Source organism: Limulus polyphemus, unplaced genomic scaffold, assembly GCF_000517525.1.
Source record: "Limulus polyphemus unplaced genomic scaffold, Limulus_polyphemus-2.1.2 Scaffold2056, whole genome shotgun sequence".
NCBI classification, from domain to species: Eukaryota; Metazoa; Arthropoda; class Merostomata; order Xiphosura; family Limulidae; genus Limulus; species Limulus polyphemus.
The window spans coordinates 163,457-179,780 of record NW_013667666.1 but is presented as its reverse complement, the minus strand read 5'-3'; the positions used below and the strand labels follow the sequence as shown (position 1 = coordinate 179,780).

General features: G+C 31.7%; 1 protein-coding gene across 2 annotated transcripts in view; it reads left to right on the top strand.

The window, feature by feature from the left end:
• Positions 1 to 16,053, top strand: part of LOC106465803 (TOX high mobility group box family member 3-like) — a 28,486-nt gene extending 12,433 nt beyond the window's left edge. Inside the window, exons 5-11 of one of the 2 annotated variants that reach the window (XM_022393750.1) lie at positions 4,158 to 4,293; positions 5,336 to 5,416; positions 7,604 to 7,822; positions 9,469 to 9,678; positions 10,391 to 10,545; positions 11,706 to 11,755; positions 13,183 to 16,053. In XM_022393750.1, coding sequence (XP_022249458.1) covers positions 4,158 to 4,293; positions 5,336 to 5,416; positions 7,604 to 7,822; positions 9,469 to 9,678; positions 10,391 to 10,545; positions 11,706 to 11,755; positions 13,183 to 13,241 — 910 coding nt within the window. In that variant the 3' untranslated portion in view covers positions 13,242 to 16,053. The remainder of the gene's footprint in view (positions 1 to 4,157; positions 4,294 to 5,335; positions 5,417 to 7,603; positions 7,823 to 9,468; positions 9,679 to 10,390; positions 10,546 to 11,705; positions 11,756 to 13,182) is intronic. The other variant, XM_022393751.1, reaches the window with a different exon arrangement.
• Positions 16,054 to 16,324: the final 271 nt, after the last annotated feature.

Here is a 16,324-nt window from a genome sequence, read left to right as displayed (position 1 = left end):
TTTCTTTTGTGTTGTATTCGATCTTTTTCATCCTTTTTAAGGTTATTTTGGTAAAATTATTTGATTCAATTAAAACTAAAATAAAACATCCTCACATAAATAGCCCATCAGTTTTGTTAAAAAAAAAGATTTAAAATGATGAACTTCTTTTCAAATAATTTCTGAAGGGTAAAACATTATTGGATAGAATGCAATCTTCTGTAGTTTCCTAATCATATACAAAATTATACATTACGCAAAGCAAATTAAGTTCGTACATTGGACTGAATGGAAGGACTTCTAATCAATTACATATAAGAAAGAACTTTGCTAGAACTGGTCTCAGAACCTTAAAAACGAAAATCTTTTGAAATATTTTTATTCGAAAATTTGCCTTACACGATGTTATTCTTCCAGTTGGTCGTTTAATAATTTTGAAAGTTAAACAATTACTTTTTTTTTCAAATGTTAAATATTGTTTTACTAAGAACGATGTTTTCTATAGTTTCTTAAAAAGGTGATTGTTTGAAGACTTGACAAGACAAATGTTTTTAGTCTTAAAACTGGAAAGACCAATATTTAATTAGTTCTGCATTCTTTTGAAATATATTTTTGGCAATTTCTTTTCCGTCATAGTTCCGAGTCAAAGACATGTCTTTGGTCAAATTATTTTATGGAGTATCTGCTCTTAAAATTATACTTGGGTTTGGTGTGGCCCAGAGGTTTTCTTGCTGAACTGTGAATCTGAGGATCTATGGTTTGCCTTCCGATTCCGCAGAATCGCGCTTCTACACTTTGAGGCCGTGTGTGTGTTATAAGAGTGACAGTCAGGTCCTGCTATTCAATTACAGTGGCCTATGAGTTGACGGTAGCTACTGTTGACTAGCTGCCTTCCCTCTAACTAATCAGTTCAAAAGTAAAAATAGCTAGTGCAAATAGCCCTTGTGTAGCCGTGTGCAAATAATCAAATGAAACAAGTAAAGAAAAACGTCAAGAGCTGGTTAGTCATTTCTAGTCTCTCGGTGGCTCAGCTATAGATTTACAAACTTACAAAGCTGAAATCCGGGGTTCGATTCACCCACCCCGGTGGACAGAATGCAGATAGCTTATTGTATAGCTTTGCTAAGAAAATAACGGCAACATGGTGGCTTTAGTTACCAGATATTTTGCTCAAACTACATAATTATATAGCGAAACAATTGTGTTTGATTTTCTCTTGCGTAAGTATATTTTCAAATATATCTGTAACGTTAATACAAGGATGCAAGAGTTGTTACTTTGTTTTTAATTTGCTAGAAAATTACGAATAATTTTCAAACATACACTTTTTATTTCATCCATGGGCGCCATCTTGGGATAATTTGTTAAGTTTACGTAAACTTCAGTTTATATTTATTTGTTCCTAAGTACAGAGCTACACAATGGGCTACTATGCTGTACCAACCACAAGTATCGAAACTCAGTTTTAGTGGTGTGAGCTCTCGGACTTACCGCTGAACCAGTGGAGGGGGGGCAAACTTCAATGTAATAACGAGCAGTGTTTAGAGAGATCGTCAGGAAGAATTTAACCCCCCCCCCAATTGGGACAGGGGGAAATTTACATACTTACAACACTAAAACCTGAGGTTCGATTTCCCACGGTAGACACAGCAGGTAGCCCATTGTGGCTTTTCTCTAAAACAAACAAAGAATTTAAGATCTATCATAGATAAGGTAGACAAACACTTACTGAATGAAGCATTGGTTTTGTTTGTTTCAAATTTTCACAAAGGCTTGTACATAACCAGCCCTAGTTTTAAAGTGATAGACAGTTAGTCAACAGTACCAATCGCCAACTCTTGGGTTATTATAATATGCTAAAATAGGCTTAAGTCGCATAAAAGTTAATGAAGAAAATATTAATTTATGTATTTATTGTTTAGTAATATATTTATTTACGCTCCACATTCTTGAAGTCTTTTTTACCTTAATTTCGTTTTTATGACCATTGTATAATATAATTTTTATGTTATTATTTTTTTATTGAATGTATTGTATTTATTGTTGTTTTTTGAATAAAATTTTGATCGTCACTCTCACGCGCGTTTTTGTAGTACGGGACGCGAACCATGAATCCCTGGAATCTAAAGAAGATTTTTTATTAGTACTTTATGTTCGTCGAGCAATATTTCTTAATTTGTGACTTTCCATACTTAATATTTCACGCGTTCTTTGTTCAGTGAAAATATAAAAAAAACAAAAAGATAAAGTACTTTTAAAAGTAGGGGTCGTAACTTTAAAATGTTTTTTTTCATGATATGTAACAAAATTATAGATAAGTTTAAAATTCGTCGAAACAAAAGGCTTTTATAATGTGTGTTAGCTATGAAACAAATGAGAACATATTACTTACGGGTAACTACGGTACTCAGATACTCCTGGTCAGAAGCACTAGGTCCTTTGCTGTCTGGTATAGAAACAGAACAGATTTGCCCATAGCTCAGTGGGAATTGGGCTTTTTAACCTGAATTGAACTTTATGCGATTCTGGGCGAAACGATCAGGTCAGAAAACTTTTGTGTTGAAGTATAGTCGACCTTAATTATGAACTACTGTCCAAAGGGAGGGTAGCAAGTCGGTAGCATCCGTTGCCACAAGGGCATTGTCCAGCTCTTTGAACCAAATAAATGGATTGTCAGTTTTTAAACGTGCTCACAGTTTTAAACATCATCACGACTCGAACCTTGAACTTTTCAATCCGCAGCCCGGCACTTTAACCACTAGTTCACACCTTAACCTCTAGCTTAATTAAGAGTGTTTGCCATATGGTAATATTCTCTGCATCAGACTGGCAAGCTGCACGTTTTATTCAGAATAAGCGAAGTAAAGCACTTGGAAATTGTTTCGATAACATTGTTCTCTTTCTTTAATGTCCAACGGAGTTCAAAAAGTTTACAAGATCAGGGTGGCTAACAGCTGGTGCCCAACATACAACTGGTAGCCTTTCTCTAATTGTCAAAATAAAAGGTTTTTACTTATACTTCTTAATAGTATAAACATATAATGTGTTGTTGTTGGGCTTAGGATTCTTCTACAGTAGGTGTCTATGACTTGTTGACGATAAATTCAACCAGGAATAAACAGCACACACTTTACTTGTTTTCAAATAATATACATATATATTCGGAACAATTATGCGTATGTACAACAAAGTCTTCACACTACAGATATTACAGGCATATCATAAACACTAATTATATATAGGTCTCTTCTTTTTGTGAAAAGTTCACTTAGGCCTATTCAATTACTTTAGAATTTCAGTTGACAAGTCGAACTTATCTTCTCTATATTACTATTGTACTAGTATTCTGGTGTGATTCACTTACAGTTGGGGCGCAAGTTACCTTTATTCGTTTGGTCTTCTTTCTTCTGAAGATCCTCTGTTCCTTTTGTCAAAGTGTACCTAGGCGGATTCAATTGCTTTAGAAACACGTTTGACGGAATAAATTCTTCTTTTTTATCTCCTTTTCTACTGTGAGTCTTACTCTAACATATTAAACGCTAGGCCTATGTTAATCGTTAGGCCTATCACTTCTACGATAGTTAACTTTACGCCGACCTTTTCGTTGCTGTAAGTTTACTCTCTTTTGCTATTACCTGTCTGCTGTTTCCGCTCACCTCATATTATTTATATGTTTATCCCTTAATCATCTGCCCGCCTTCTATATTCTCGATGTCAATGTATTGCACGCGACGTTCGATAGTCTCATCATCAATGGCTTATCAACACAACTTCCTACAATCGTCTGCTTTTCACTCTTATTATAACAAACTAAACAATAATAAAAATTTCACAACCAAAAATAAATTATAATCAATAATATCTAAACTAAACATCCTTATATCATGCCAGAGATAAAGCGTTCATCACCGGGGGGGGGGGGGTAGATTTTGACAATATCAGAGTGAAGAGAATGTTTGAAAAGAGTAATTTGATGGTTTTCCAGACGACAATGAGCTTAGATTGATGCAATGAGAGCTCATTATTTATCATGTTACAAATTAATGATACAGCATTTTGCAAAGTTGCAAAGATTTTTGTAATTTGGAAGTTACTTTAAATAATTCATAAGCTTACTTAGGTCCTGTTTTTCTCATAAATAGATGATGATTTTTTAAATGATTCTATGATCATTATAGGCCTGTGTCAGCATATGCTCTGTTCTTTCGAGATACCCAAGCGGCAATCAAAGGTCAAAATCCAAATGCCAGTTTTGGAGAAGTTTCCAAAATCGTAGCTTCAATGTGGGACGGATTAGAAGCAGATCATAAGAATGTAAGTTCATAACTACTTACTATACTAAAATATGAGGTTATTGTGAACCTAAAACTAAAATCAGAAAGATAATGGTCAGTATTTCATTTGTCAAAGCATTAAAAAGTATAAATAGGGTTAACAAGCGGTTTCTTTGAAAATTGACCTGAAGTGAGACACCTGAACAAATGTTTCTCTGACCAACATTCCCTTATAACATTAACTAACTATGAGTATGTGCTAGTCTTCAAAAAAAGAATGTAAAATGGTTCGTAAAAGTAAAATAGCGGCCATTTTAATAAATAAGATAATTCGATATCCACGTTTCTGAAGCGCAAAAAGACTTATAACAGCCACGATTTAAAAATGGCTGTTTTTAGTATCCTCTTTTAACCTTTTTCTTTTACAGAATTAGTTCCAGCAAAGGTACAGAACGTTGGCATTATTTAACGTTTTATTTTTCTTTTGTACGCGATAGTATACGGTAGTTAACAGGGCAATGACCGAGAACAATGGAGGTCCATGAAGCAACACTTCTGGAGCATAACCCCCCTGGCGTAAATTGTATTTAGTTTTTAGTGCATTTCGTAATTACATAAATGTTTCCAATAAAAGAAATTAATTGACCATAAAATGATTCGCATCGAATAAAATAGCTTAACTCTCAGTTTCCATGGTCTCATGGCTTTAACATCTTAAATGATAAAATTGAACCCAGATTACAGTTGAAATCTCAGTTTATTTCAAAATCACAGTTGTAGTTAAGATATTTTTAACTCTAGCGTTAACGTTTAACGTTTTTTGAAGTATTTAAAAGTTATATTTTAAACTTCAATGTGTAATAATTCAGTATGTTTTAAATTCTATCCTAAATTGGGCTTGAACTCGGGACTTTTATGTTGAAATCAATGCTTTACCATCTTGAACATAAAGAAAAACGGACGCTTATCCTAGAACTGTATTTATTACTTAATACAGCCGTTATTTTAAGTCATATGGCGTCAAATAGTTGTTGATCAGTGTACCCCAAATGATACACTAAATAAGATTTTGTTTGTCTCAGGTGTATAAAAAGAAAACTGAAGCGGCTAAAAAAGACTATTTGAAGGCTTTAGCTGCTTATCGAGCCAGTCTTGTCTCTAAGGTAAGGAGGATTCTGCTGAAAAACCAGCTATCATAAATCACTATTTTATTTATAGTAAGTCATTAAAACACATTAACATTGTCAAGACGCTAGCTAGATTACTTCCTGATTTTTCGCTCGTTATTTCCCTATTATTTCCTGATATTACTTCCCATAATTCACATAAGATATTTTAAGGAACTTAAAAGAAGGATTTTTTTTTGAAGAACCTGGTTGATATATTGCTCACACACCAAAATAATACATACTTTGACTGGATTGTCGATTAAGAATTTGTATTGGTGGCTGTTCATTTAAACACTTGAAAACTTGGATTACATAATATTATCCTAAGGGTTTTGAAGGAGGTTAATAAAAGGATATATGAGCCTGTTGCTATTGTTTTGTGTAAGCCCTTGAGAAGTAAGCAGGTGTCTATTTATCAGTTTTATTTTGAATTTCACGCAAGTTTACTCGAGGGCTATCTCAGCTAGCCTTCACTAATTTTGAAGTAATAGGCAAGGCAGCTAGTCAACACCACCCGCCGCTAACTCTTGGGCTACTATTTTACAAACGAAAAGTGGCATTGATTGTCGCATTATAAATACCCCATGGCTGAAAAGGTGAGCATTTTCGAGGACGAGATTCGAACCCGAGACTCTCAGATTGTGAGTTGAATGTCTTAACCACAAGGCCATGTCAGGCCGTCAAAGTAAGAGAACATGTCAAGTGTTGGACAGATGCGACTTCCATCTTTTAAGGAAAAAACTTTGATGTCTGATAAACGATGCTTTTCAAAGTTATTTAAAAAAAATTAAACTCTCTTTGGATAATCTTCATAGTATCACTAGAGAAAAATCTTGCCTCACTAACGTTTTGACATTCTTTGAAGAGGTTGCTGCTTATATTATGAGGGCAAAGCGTGTATTTCGTATATATGGACTTTGAGAAAGTGCTACATAAAATGTTTGTTCATATATTTCTATGATTATGGGGATAAGTTGCTCTATGGAGCAAAAATGACCGGAGCAAAGAAAGCAGAAGGTTGTTACAATTACAGTTCAGTCAAACTTGATAAATGTCACAAGTGGGGTACCTCACATCTCAGTGTTGGGACTTTACTCTTTTGGTTTACATCAATGACATAGATAAAGGAATGGTCAATAAGCTGCTTAAACGTACTGATAATATTAAGGTCTCAAGTTCTATTGGTTCTTTACAAAAGGACTTACACCATTTGATGACTTGGGTCAATAATTGGCAGATAGCTATTAGTTATAATAAATGCAAGATAATGCATGTGGAATATCATAATTTGAAATATAAATATAATGTTAATGGAAATAATATTAACAGTGTTATGGAAGAAAAGGATTTTGTTGTTTCTTAGGGCAAATAGGATTTTACATTACATTTATAGAAATATTAAATATAATTGTAAAGAAATTATCATTTCATTATATAGGTCACACGTTAGGCTTCATATGGAGTATTGTGTTCAGTCGTACCTTAAGATAGGAACTGAATTTGTAGAATAAGTTCGAAAGAGGGCTCACTGGGATGGATGGGCTGTCATATCAAGCCAGATTAAGATCTCTGAAATTCTTTTCTCTCGAAAAAAATAGAGTTAGAAGAGAATCTGTTTGTGGTGTTCAAAATTATAAAGTGAATTGATGGTATTGATTCATCATTTCTTTTCGCATTTTATGGCGATAAATATTCAAGTGGTCAGGGCTTAATTTTGTATTTTTTTTAATACCTTGGTGGACCCTTAAATATTAAATGTGAAAATTGTATTTTGAACTAAAATATTAAAAACAAATCCTAGTCAGTGGCAATTTCTGGATGTGGGTGCTGATGTGAAATCAGTTTTTCTTGTTTGTATCTTGTAAAGCTATATATGATGATGAGCACAATTTTCCTTACATTAGTCAAAAGTCAGCAGAGGAAATTGAACATCTTAAAAATAGAAACAGATAAAACAGAAGGAATGCTAATCTGTTAGTTAACTCTAAAAGATGGCTAAGTGGAGTATCATGAGGTTTCACTCTTAGCTGAAGCCTTTGTTTACTCAAAATTTATAATATCCACAAGGTGCAAAAAACAAGTTTAAAGTTCTGTATCTTGGACTTCTTATACTGCTATGTTAAAAATAGAAAGCTGAAGGTACCAACTTCTAAATAAGACTTTTTCTTCATATTCACTAAGGCTGCTAGTGATCAGTCTGACAATATGGGAGGAAACTCTGTAACTTCTACAACACATGTGTCATCAGCTACTTTGTCCAATGCACCATCAAATACACAGTCGTTGTCAAAGTTGCAGAAGAAATCACCACTTCTGACATCACTTATAGAAGGTTCATCTGCTTCTGTGGCCATGACTCAGCCACAACCACCAGTGTTTCCCAGTCAGGTATGGACAATGGTAAGCTGGGAAACTTCAGATAGTTAGAATACTTTACCTTTGTGTAAGAAAACAGCCGATTACTAATAATGTCAACTTATTTTACACATTCTACGTTTTTTCAGCAAAGGAGAAAACTATGCAGTTCTAATTTTGATTAAATTTTAGTGTTTCTCTGAATACTTTCATTAGTTGTTGGTGCTAATTGTTTCATCTGTATCATTTTTTATTTGCTGTAATTTGTTTTTTTTAATACCTTGGTGGACCCTTAAATATTAAATGTGAAAATTGTATTTTGAACTAAAATATTAAAAACAGATCCTAGTCAGTGGCAATTTCTGGATGTGGGTGCTGATGCTGAAAAAAAGGATAGTCATTAACAAGTCAAAATCCCGATAGCAAGGCAGTTAATTTATATTTATTCAGGTCCTTTTTATTACTAACATTTCTCTGTAAATAATTACAATCCCCTTTGACCCAGCTAGTTGTATCAGTTTCATTTGAATCTCCTTTTATCCTTTCACCATTTCACAAAGAATTTAAATTCTAAGGCATTTGTCCAGAAAGTTTGTTTATAGCACAACTGCCAGTATATTAAGAAAAAGAATGAGAGAAAGTTAATATAGGTAAATGTGATCCTTCCCATAAAGGGAATTCTACTTAAGAATGGAAATTGTAAAATAATTAGCAGTTAAGTTCTTTTGGATGCATATGTTAGTTAATTTAAATTATATTTCTGGATTTTTCGTTAAAGCAAATGAACACAATACAGCATCTTAATCACTAATGACTGAAATATATCTTCGATTAGAAAGAGGAATTCAGTTCTGTTGAAATTATAGCTATATGTATACCTATAGAGCTTGTAGTCAGAGAAATAAAGTACTTTTGTGATCACCAAATGGATTAGAGCTTGATATTGTAATTTAGATGCTAGCTAAAGAGAACTGTAGGTCGTGATGTTGACGTTAAATTAGGCCTATGAAATTCTGAAAAAAGATTTGACGCCAGGTTTTTTGTACACTTGAGGGTAAATAAATTATAAATAAAGGGTCAGGGAAATTAGTTTACAACTGAAAAGATAGAGAGTTGTTTCTTGCCGGTAGAGTGAATCAGTCAGTTACCTCTATTTTTCGTTTCAACCGCAAAGTTGTACAAGTAAGTTTATTTTTTACGTTAGTATAGTGTAGTTAGCGTCATTTGTAAAAGTATAAGTTACCATGGTGTTTAGAAACATTAAAGAAGAAATATACTAATTTGTTATCATTTAAATGGACTGCTCTTCAAACTATTTTCACCAAATAATTTGAAAAAAAAAGAGAAAGAAACGCCAACGAAAGAAAACGTTACAACAGTAACTTACAAATTATTAGTATAACTCAACAGTAAACTTTACCTTTTGGTGTCTTTTACTTAAGTAACTTAAATACTCTCTAAATACTATAATTGTAACAGTTACAAAGTTTATTTAGAACTTTAAACTGCAAATTTGGAGAAATTTTCTACTTGTTGTTTCAAACAGTTCTATTTGAATACCAATATTTTTAGTTATAATGTGGACAGAACTGTTCTTGTATTTTTCAAAATAATATACCTAAGGTTATTTGATTTGTATATAAGGATGTTGATATAGTGTTTCGTAAGTGTATGCTGATCTATCTGAACAGACACCCCCCATGAATGGTAATAGAGGAATGCATCAGCAACAGATGCAACTGGTACAAGGGCCACCTCAAATGTTGCACCAACAGATTGGAGGACCCATGCAACAGCAGCAGATGCTTCCAATGGGTAACCTATCAGCTATGTCACAAATGCCTCCTCCTTCACAACCTGTCAGCTCAGCGCCATCTTCCTATTCACAGAGTATTTCATCAGTAAGTGCGATGTTTCTTAAATACGCTTTTTCTATGTAAATTTTTTTAACTTACCTGAAAATAAAAAATTAATTTAATTATAAACATTAATAATATGAATTATTTGCCTAATATAAATGTAACATAAAAATTTCCTAAACGTTTTAAGTTTTTCGTAAATGCCTACCCCATGTTGGTATGTTAGTGTATATTATCACAAGATCTGGCGACTTATGCCTTAGAATGGCTTTTTATTTTACACATAATTCTTTATGTCTGCTACGCTACAAATCAGTCAGTGACATTAATATGAAACGCATTTAAAGACATTTTAAAATTATTTTAATCGGTATCATGGATGCAAATGAATAATATAAAAAATTGCAAAAGAGGAAAACAGAAAACACATTACGTTTTTTTAGAGGTTGAAGTTATGAATACATAAAAATATGTTAAGCTTTTGTATGAAATAACCCATTAGATGTTTTCTTACCAGAATTTTTTACACAAATGAAGAAAATAATTTTATATTTTTATTTCAGTATCTGCTTTTTTTATTGCAAATAGAATTAAGATAATAATCTTGTAAATTGATTGATAAGTTTAACTGTCTAATAAAATAACGGAAATATCTAAATTGTTTAGTTTGTATTATTTAATTGTATACAATATTCAAAACTCTTGGCGTATTAACTTCTTTAAGTAACTTGAATGCTCTTATTTCTGTGTCTAGGTGCTGATACCAAATAATCCAGGAATGACAATGTCACAGAATATGCTTCATGGACAACAGCAAATGAGGAATGGTGGCTGTACAAATCCACCTGTAAACAACCCAGACTGGGAAAAGGAATATCATGCAAATGACTTTGTTGTTTCCAACTGCAGGTAAAATATTTAATGAAGAAGCATTTGTGTTTAATGTCCTTTTTCAGACATTTATTGCTGTCTGTGGTAGGTTTCCTAATTAATCAGGATTACATTATATACATCCGACACATTTTGACCTCTGGTAGGTTTTCTGATTAATCAGGATTACATTGGATTTGGCATGGTCTGGTGGCTAGGGCAAGCGACTCACAATCACTGAACATGCTCACCCTTTCAGCCATAATTAGACAGTCACTCCAACTATTATCGTTGGGTGGTGTTGATTAATTCCCTTCCATTTAGTCTATTACTTCTAAATTAAGAACAGCTAACACAGATAGCCTTTGAGTAGCTTTGCTCGAAATTCATCAAACAAACAAACACTCTGCTTTGAGTTTTATCCAAAAGGAAAATTAGGATCCATACAGTATCTTTCTCATTCCAACATAAGTAAAGCACATAAAATGTTCTAATCCAATCATATCAAGCACTTTGTTACATATTAGGCTTAACATTTTGATGTTCGTTTAGTAGTTTTAACACCATGTCAATAATTATTAATTTTATCCTCTTATTCTTATAGCAAGCACAATATCAAATGTTGACCTTCATTCTTATCATTAATGTGGTAGCAGGTGCAATGTGACACTAATGAATGTAATTTCTGCTCATAGGTAATCCATTATATCAGTTAATTGATCAGTATCCAGGTCTACATTACTTTTAAAGGCATACACACATGTGGTTATTAGTTGTCTGGGGATTTATCATTGCTTTTCCACTTAGTAACATGAATATTGAGGTATCCACCTCTAAATATTGTGTTCCTGAAACTTCAGCTTTTTCAAAATAGCTCCAAATGAAATTAACTTTGATCCAGTGAATTCCAAAGTTGTGCATATTCCTGTATCTTTTATAAAACAGCCTCATGGTTTTTATATATTTAAACCATAAAGATAATTCTTTGGAATATAAATATTTTTCTTGCATATTCCAAGTTATAATAATATTAAACTTTGTTTTAAAGACAATTAATCGTGTTTCTTAGAATAATATGAGAGATGTATATTTTTTCATTATTATTTTAAAACTTTCTCAGCAAAAGAATCTATTCTAATATGTTTGGTATAATAGAAATGAATGACTTTTTTTTATTATTATTTCTGGTACTGTTTCAGCTATCAAGCCGTATGGAATTCTGAGGGCACACAGTATCCAGTTCAACAGGGTAAAATTCTTTGTAAACTTTATGTGAATAATTACACAGTTTATATTATTTCATGTCAACCTATAGAAAAATGCCCTTATATTGTAGTAAGTATTAATAAGTTTAAAATTGTGTGTTTTTATTTTAGATGAAATTCACGTATTAATATTTGTTCATTAATGATACAGAATTTATTATTATTTTTTGCAGATTATAACAGATTTTCATCTAATGTTTTTTATTATAGAGACGTGTATCTTTTTATTTGTACATTTTTATTAAGCTATGACCCTAAGTTTTATCACTGGGATAGTTTCAAGGACCTTAATGTTTTTTTTTAGCTTGGCATGCCTTTTAGTTATGGCACTAGACTTGCAATTTGCAGGTTTTGAATCCCATCACCGACCATGCTTGCCATTTCAGCCATGGGATATTAAAATGTGATGTTCAATTCATTGATAAAAGAGTAGCCCAAAAGTTGATGGTGGGTGGTGTTAACTAGCTACTTTTTTTTTATTCTATCACCTCTAAGTTAGGGACAGCTAGTACAGATAGACCTCAAGTATATTTGTGCAAAATTCAACAAACAAACAATGTTTTACACAAATTATTTTGCCAGAAAATTTGGAACCAGCATCCATTCTCATTGTGATTTTTTTTTTATCACACTTTTTTAATTCTTACTAATGTAAACTTGCATAAAATTCTTGAAGATTCAAGCAAAATATGTGTTTTACGAAAATAAAAAATTATAAAAGAAATATATTGTTGGAATGGTTTCTGTTGTTTGTTAGTTCTTTTTGGCTATTCCAAAAAATAATAATGTAAAGTCCAGTCCAGTTAGCCAAAGGTAAAACATTTTTTTCTTCGTGTTCGTTAATCAAGCTATGTTAGCTCTTAGGCCTAACTCACAAATAAGACTTAGCATAGCAGTCGCAACTTAGAACTTACTGACTAGGCCACTCACTAATTCAGTAATTGATCAACAACATTGTAATAGATTTGCCAACTGACTGGCTGGCTCATTTACTAACTAGTTATCAATGTTCTGGTATTTGTTACACTGATTTTCTCCAGGTTTTTAGAAAAATCGAGACATTGCATACTCATCACATCTCTCTAGCATCAACACAAAACGTATAAATTAAAATGTTCAAACACAGCCTACAACAACACATATTTAAAAAGAAACACTTTCCATCACAAATGCCCCCCAGTGGCACAGCAGTATGTTTGCAGACTTACAAAGCTAGAAACAGAGTTTCAATACCTGTGGTGAGCTGAGCACAGATAGCCCATTGTGTAGTTTTGTGCTTAACTTCAAACAAACAAACAAATCCATCACAAATAACATATATCAGCACTGAGATTTTAAGTACATTGATATATTTAATAAGAAAATAACATATTCTTATAATACATGTTTATATTTGTTTCTTTTCACACAGGCATGTATCTGCAACATGGATGGCATCAAGACATTCCATCACCAGTAACACTCAAGTAATAATTCTATATGAAACAAAGGAAGATAAATGATTTGTGTGATAAAAAGACACAAGGTTAAAAGGTTTCACTATTTTATAAAATCAGCGAAAGATTAAGAAGGATCAAACTAAAAAATATGTATGTTTGAAGAAAGTCTAGTATTGATTTTATCTTGGTTTTCTGAAGATTTTCCTTTGTGGTGCTGACTTTATGTAAAGAGAGAGAGTCCCTGACTATTTTGTCACAGTCATGATTTAACATCAATAGCTAGTAAATAGCAATGTATTGAAATTAATGGTGAACCCAGAAATCAGTGCTCACTACAAGTTGTGTTAATATTAACTTGCCAGAGTGGTTAAGAAAGCTCATGCTTTTAGAAAATGATTACTCACAGATCTATTGAACGTGATATTTAGGGTATGGTGAAACCAAGATTAAACTTTTTTTCTCAGCATTCCAGTTTTGTTTAAATGGATTTACAACAACTGTGGATTTCCAGTGAAACTAAAATTTCAAGATCACTCAAATGGAATAAATAGGATATGACTGTATTGCCATACCGGTTTTTGATGTAAACGTATATATATATATATATATTTCAACCTTTGAAAGAAGATGCTGAAATAAAGGTGTTGAGTTTAGATATGTCGATGAAATGTACATGAAATTTATCATATAAAAGTTGTGATTTGAAAGTAAAGGTAAGACACGAAAAGAAGGAATATACAGAAAAATAAATATATACATATTGTATATTTCTGAGATAGTCCTTTTGGTGTAGGAATTGATGTGGTATTGTATCATTGTTAACTCTCAGTTATCTTAATTCTCGCTTGCTGATTGTTTCTTGTTTGTATTTTGTAAGTATTGTAGTAAGTATCGGTATTTGTTGGTACAAAGGATAAACATTGTTAGATTACCATTTAAGATCAATTATTTAACACTGCATTGTAGCAAAATGTTATTTTTGTATGGATTATGATTATGACAGTCCAAATTGAAATCTATCCATTATAAAAAAAACTTGAATGTAATCATTTTTTGAGAAGTCCTATATTTGTTGCTAAAATCGCCCTTTCTCGTGTAGAGACTTCTGAACAATTCTTATTCAATTTGATCCAAATCACTATCATCCTTGTCAAGAAATCCATTTTATATTTTCATTTATTTTCTGTTTAAACAACGAAAGTTGAATAATTACAGGCATAATATATCATTAAATTCCTAGAGAAAAATTAATTACAAACAAAGCATTTGTAGGTTTTGAGTTTTAAACAGGAATATGTTCACAAAAGTAGTACAATGAACAAGAGTAGCTTACGAACATAAAACATAATCTTGTGAATTTTGTAATCATTCAAAATGAAAATGATTTGGAAATGTTGACTTTTAGCCACATATATAATGACAAAAATCATTTTAAACTAAGCATGTTCCTTCTTACACTGTTTTAAATCAGTACTAACCAGTGCACTGACAGTAATTTTCCTGTTTCATCGTAGTTCATTTATGGCTTGAAACATCAAGATTGTTTAAGACAGTCATTTTTTAGGACTAAGGACATTAATTTTGGGCCTTAGCTTATAAAAGAGGGTTTGCTCATTTATATGCCGAGGGACCCGAAACGAATGTTCTTACTTCTTCATGTACTTTGCTGTTGAAGCTGTGAAAATGTAGGAAACAGTTATTTTTGAACAATAATAATTGATACTGTGTCAGGAAAAAAAAGTCATTTTGAACCTTGAAAAAAAAGGAATTCTGTATAATTTACATAATTGTAATATTTTAAATGCACTGTTCTAAGATGTTGTTGAAAATGGCTGATATAATACTACCTGATAACAAACTTTATAGTCTGTATAGTGGATACGTTATTCTCCTGTGCCTCAAAAAGAACACATTAATGTAAACTTTGCCCAAAATATTCCAGAATGCTTAGATAACGTAATTTTATTTTCTTAATTATTGTTGGTTCTATTTCAATTTGTTGAAATATAATTTTTGTTTGGTTTGTTCATGTGTCAGACTTTAATCTTTTTTTTACCACAATGCAGGGTTATTTTTTAAATGTTTTATGTAATTTGTGATCAAATCTTAGAATTATGGTTATGATACAAAAGTATTCCCTGTCTCTTTTGGTTTTAATAACAAATGGAATTCATTTCAATTATTTAAGGTGAAAGTGATCTCTTGTCCAAAACAAAAAGTTTTATCAGTCTTATTAGTACAATTTATGTTAAAGATACATGTATTATAAGGTATTATTCTTGATAAAGACATTATGATATTAGTCATTTTTCCTGTCAAATATTTGAAAGTTTTCACAAAAGAAGTATATTCAATAACAATAGTTATATAAATAAATGTAAGTTTATTACCTTGGCTTTAAAAAACTCTCAAAATATAATTTCTTGTTGTTTTTTTTCTTTAAGAAGAGATCACATTTTTAATTGTTTGAACAAAAAAACTTAAGAACACTGTCGATTGGCAAAGATTATTGCTAATAACTGCTTTCTTTTTACTTGATGCACAGAACAAATAAAGTTAAAAGCAGAACAATGTACTATAATATAGAACAAGGTGGTGGTTAATGGTCGTGACAGTATTTTTTAAGCTTCTTATCTCGAATTTTTTTTCAAAGAGAAAGCCTCAAAATTATTTCATTGCCACCAGATATAATAACGCTGTGAGCTTAAAAACAATGTTATTGTAGCTAAATTCAGCTTTGTAAAGTTTGTGGTCAAAATGCATGAAATTAATATTATACATGCACTAAAAATTGTCTGAGATGTACGTTGGTATTTAAAAAACGAATAAAATGGTACAAATGATCCAAATGTGTGTTGCCATCTTTATATAGATTAAATAGCTTGTAATGAAAGAAACCTTACTAACAGGAATAATTTATTCGAACTTACAGTATATAAATAATTTAGAAGCTAAAAAACAAATACAAGATTAAAGTGTTATTCACTTAAAATAAAATCTGCTTCATCTCATCATGTTTGAATTTCATATTACAATTTTTAGATCAACTGAGATTATTCTCTTACCAGTAATTATAATTATTTGGGGTAACTGGAAAAGGCTGAATAATAAAAA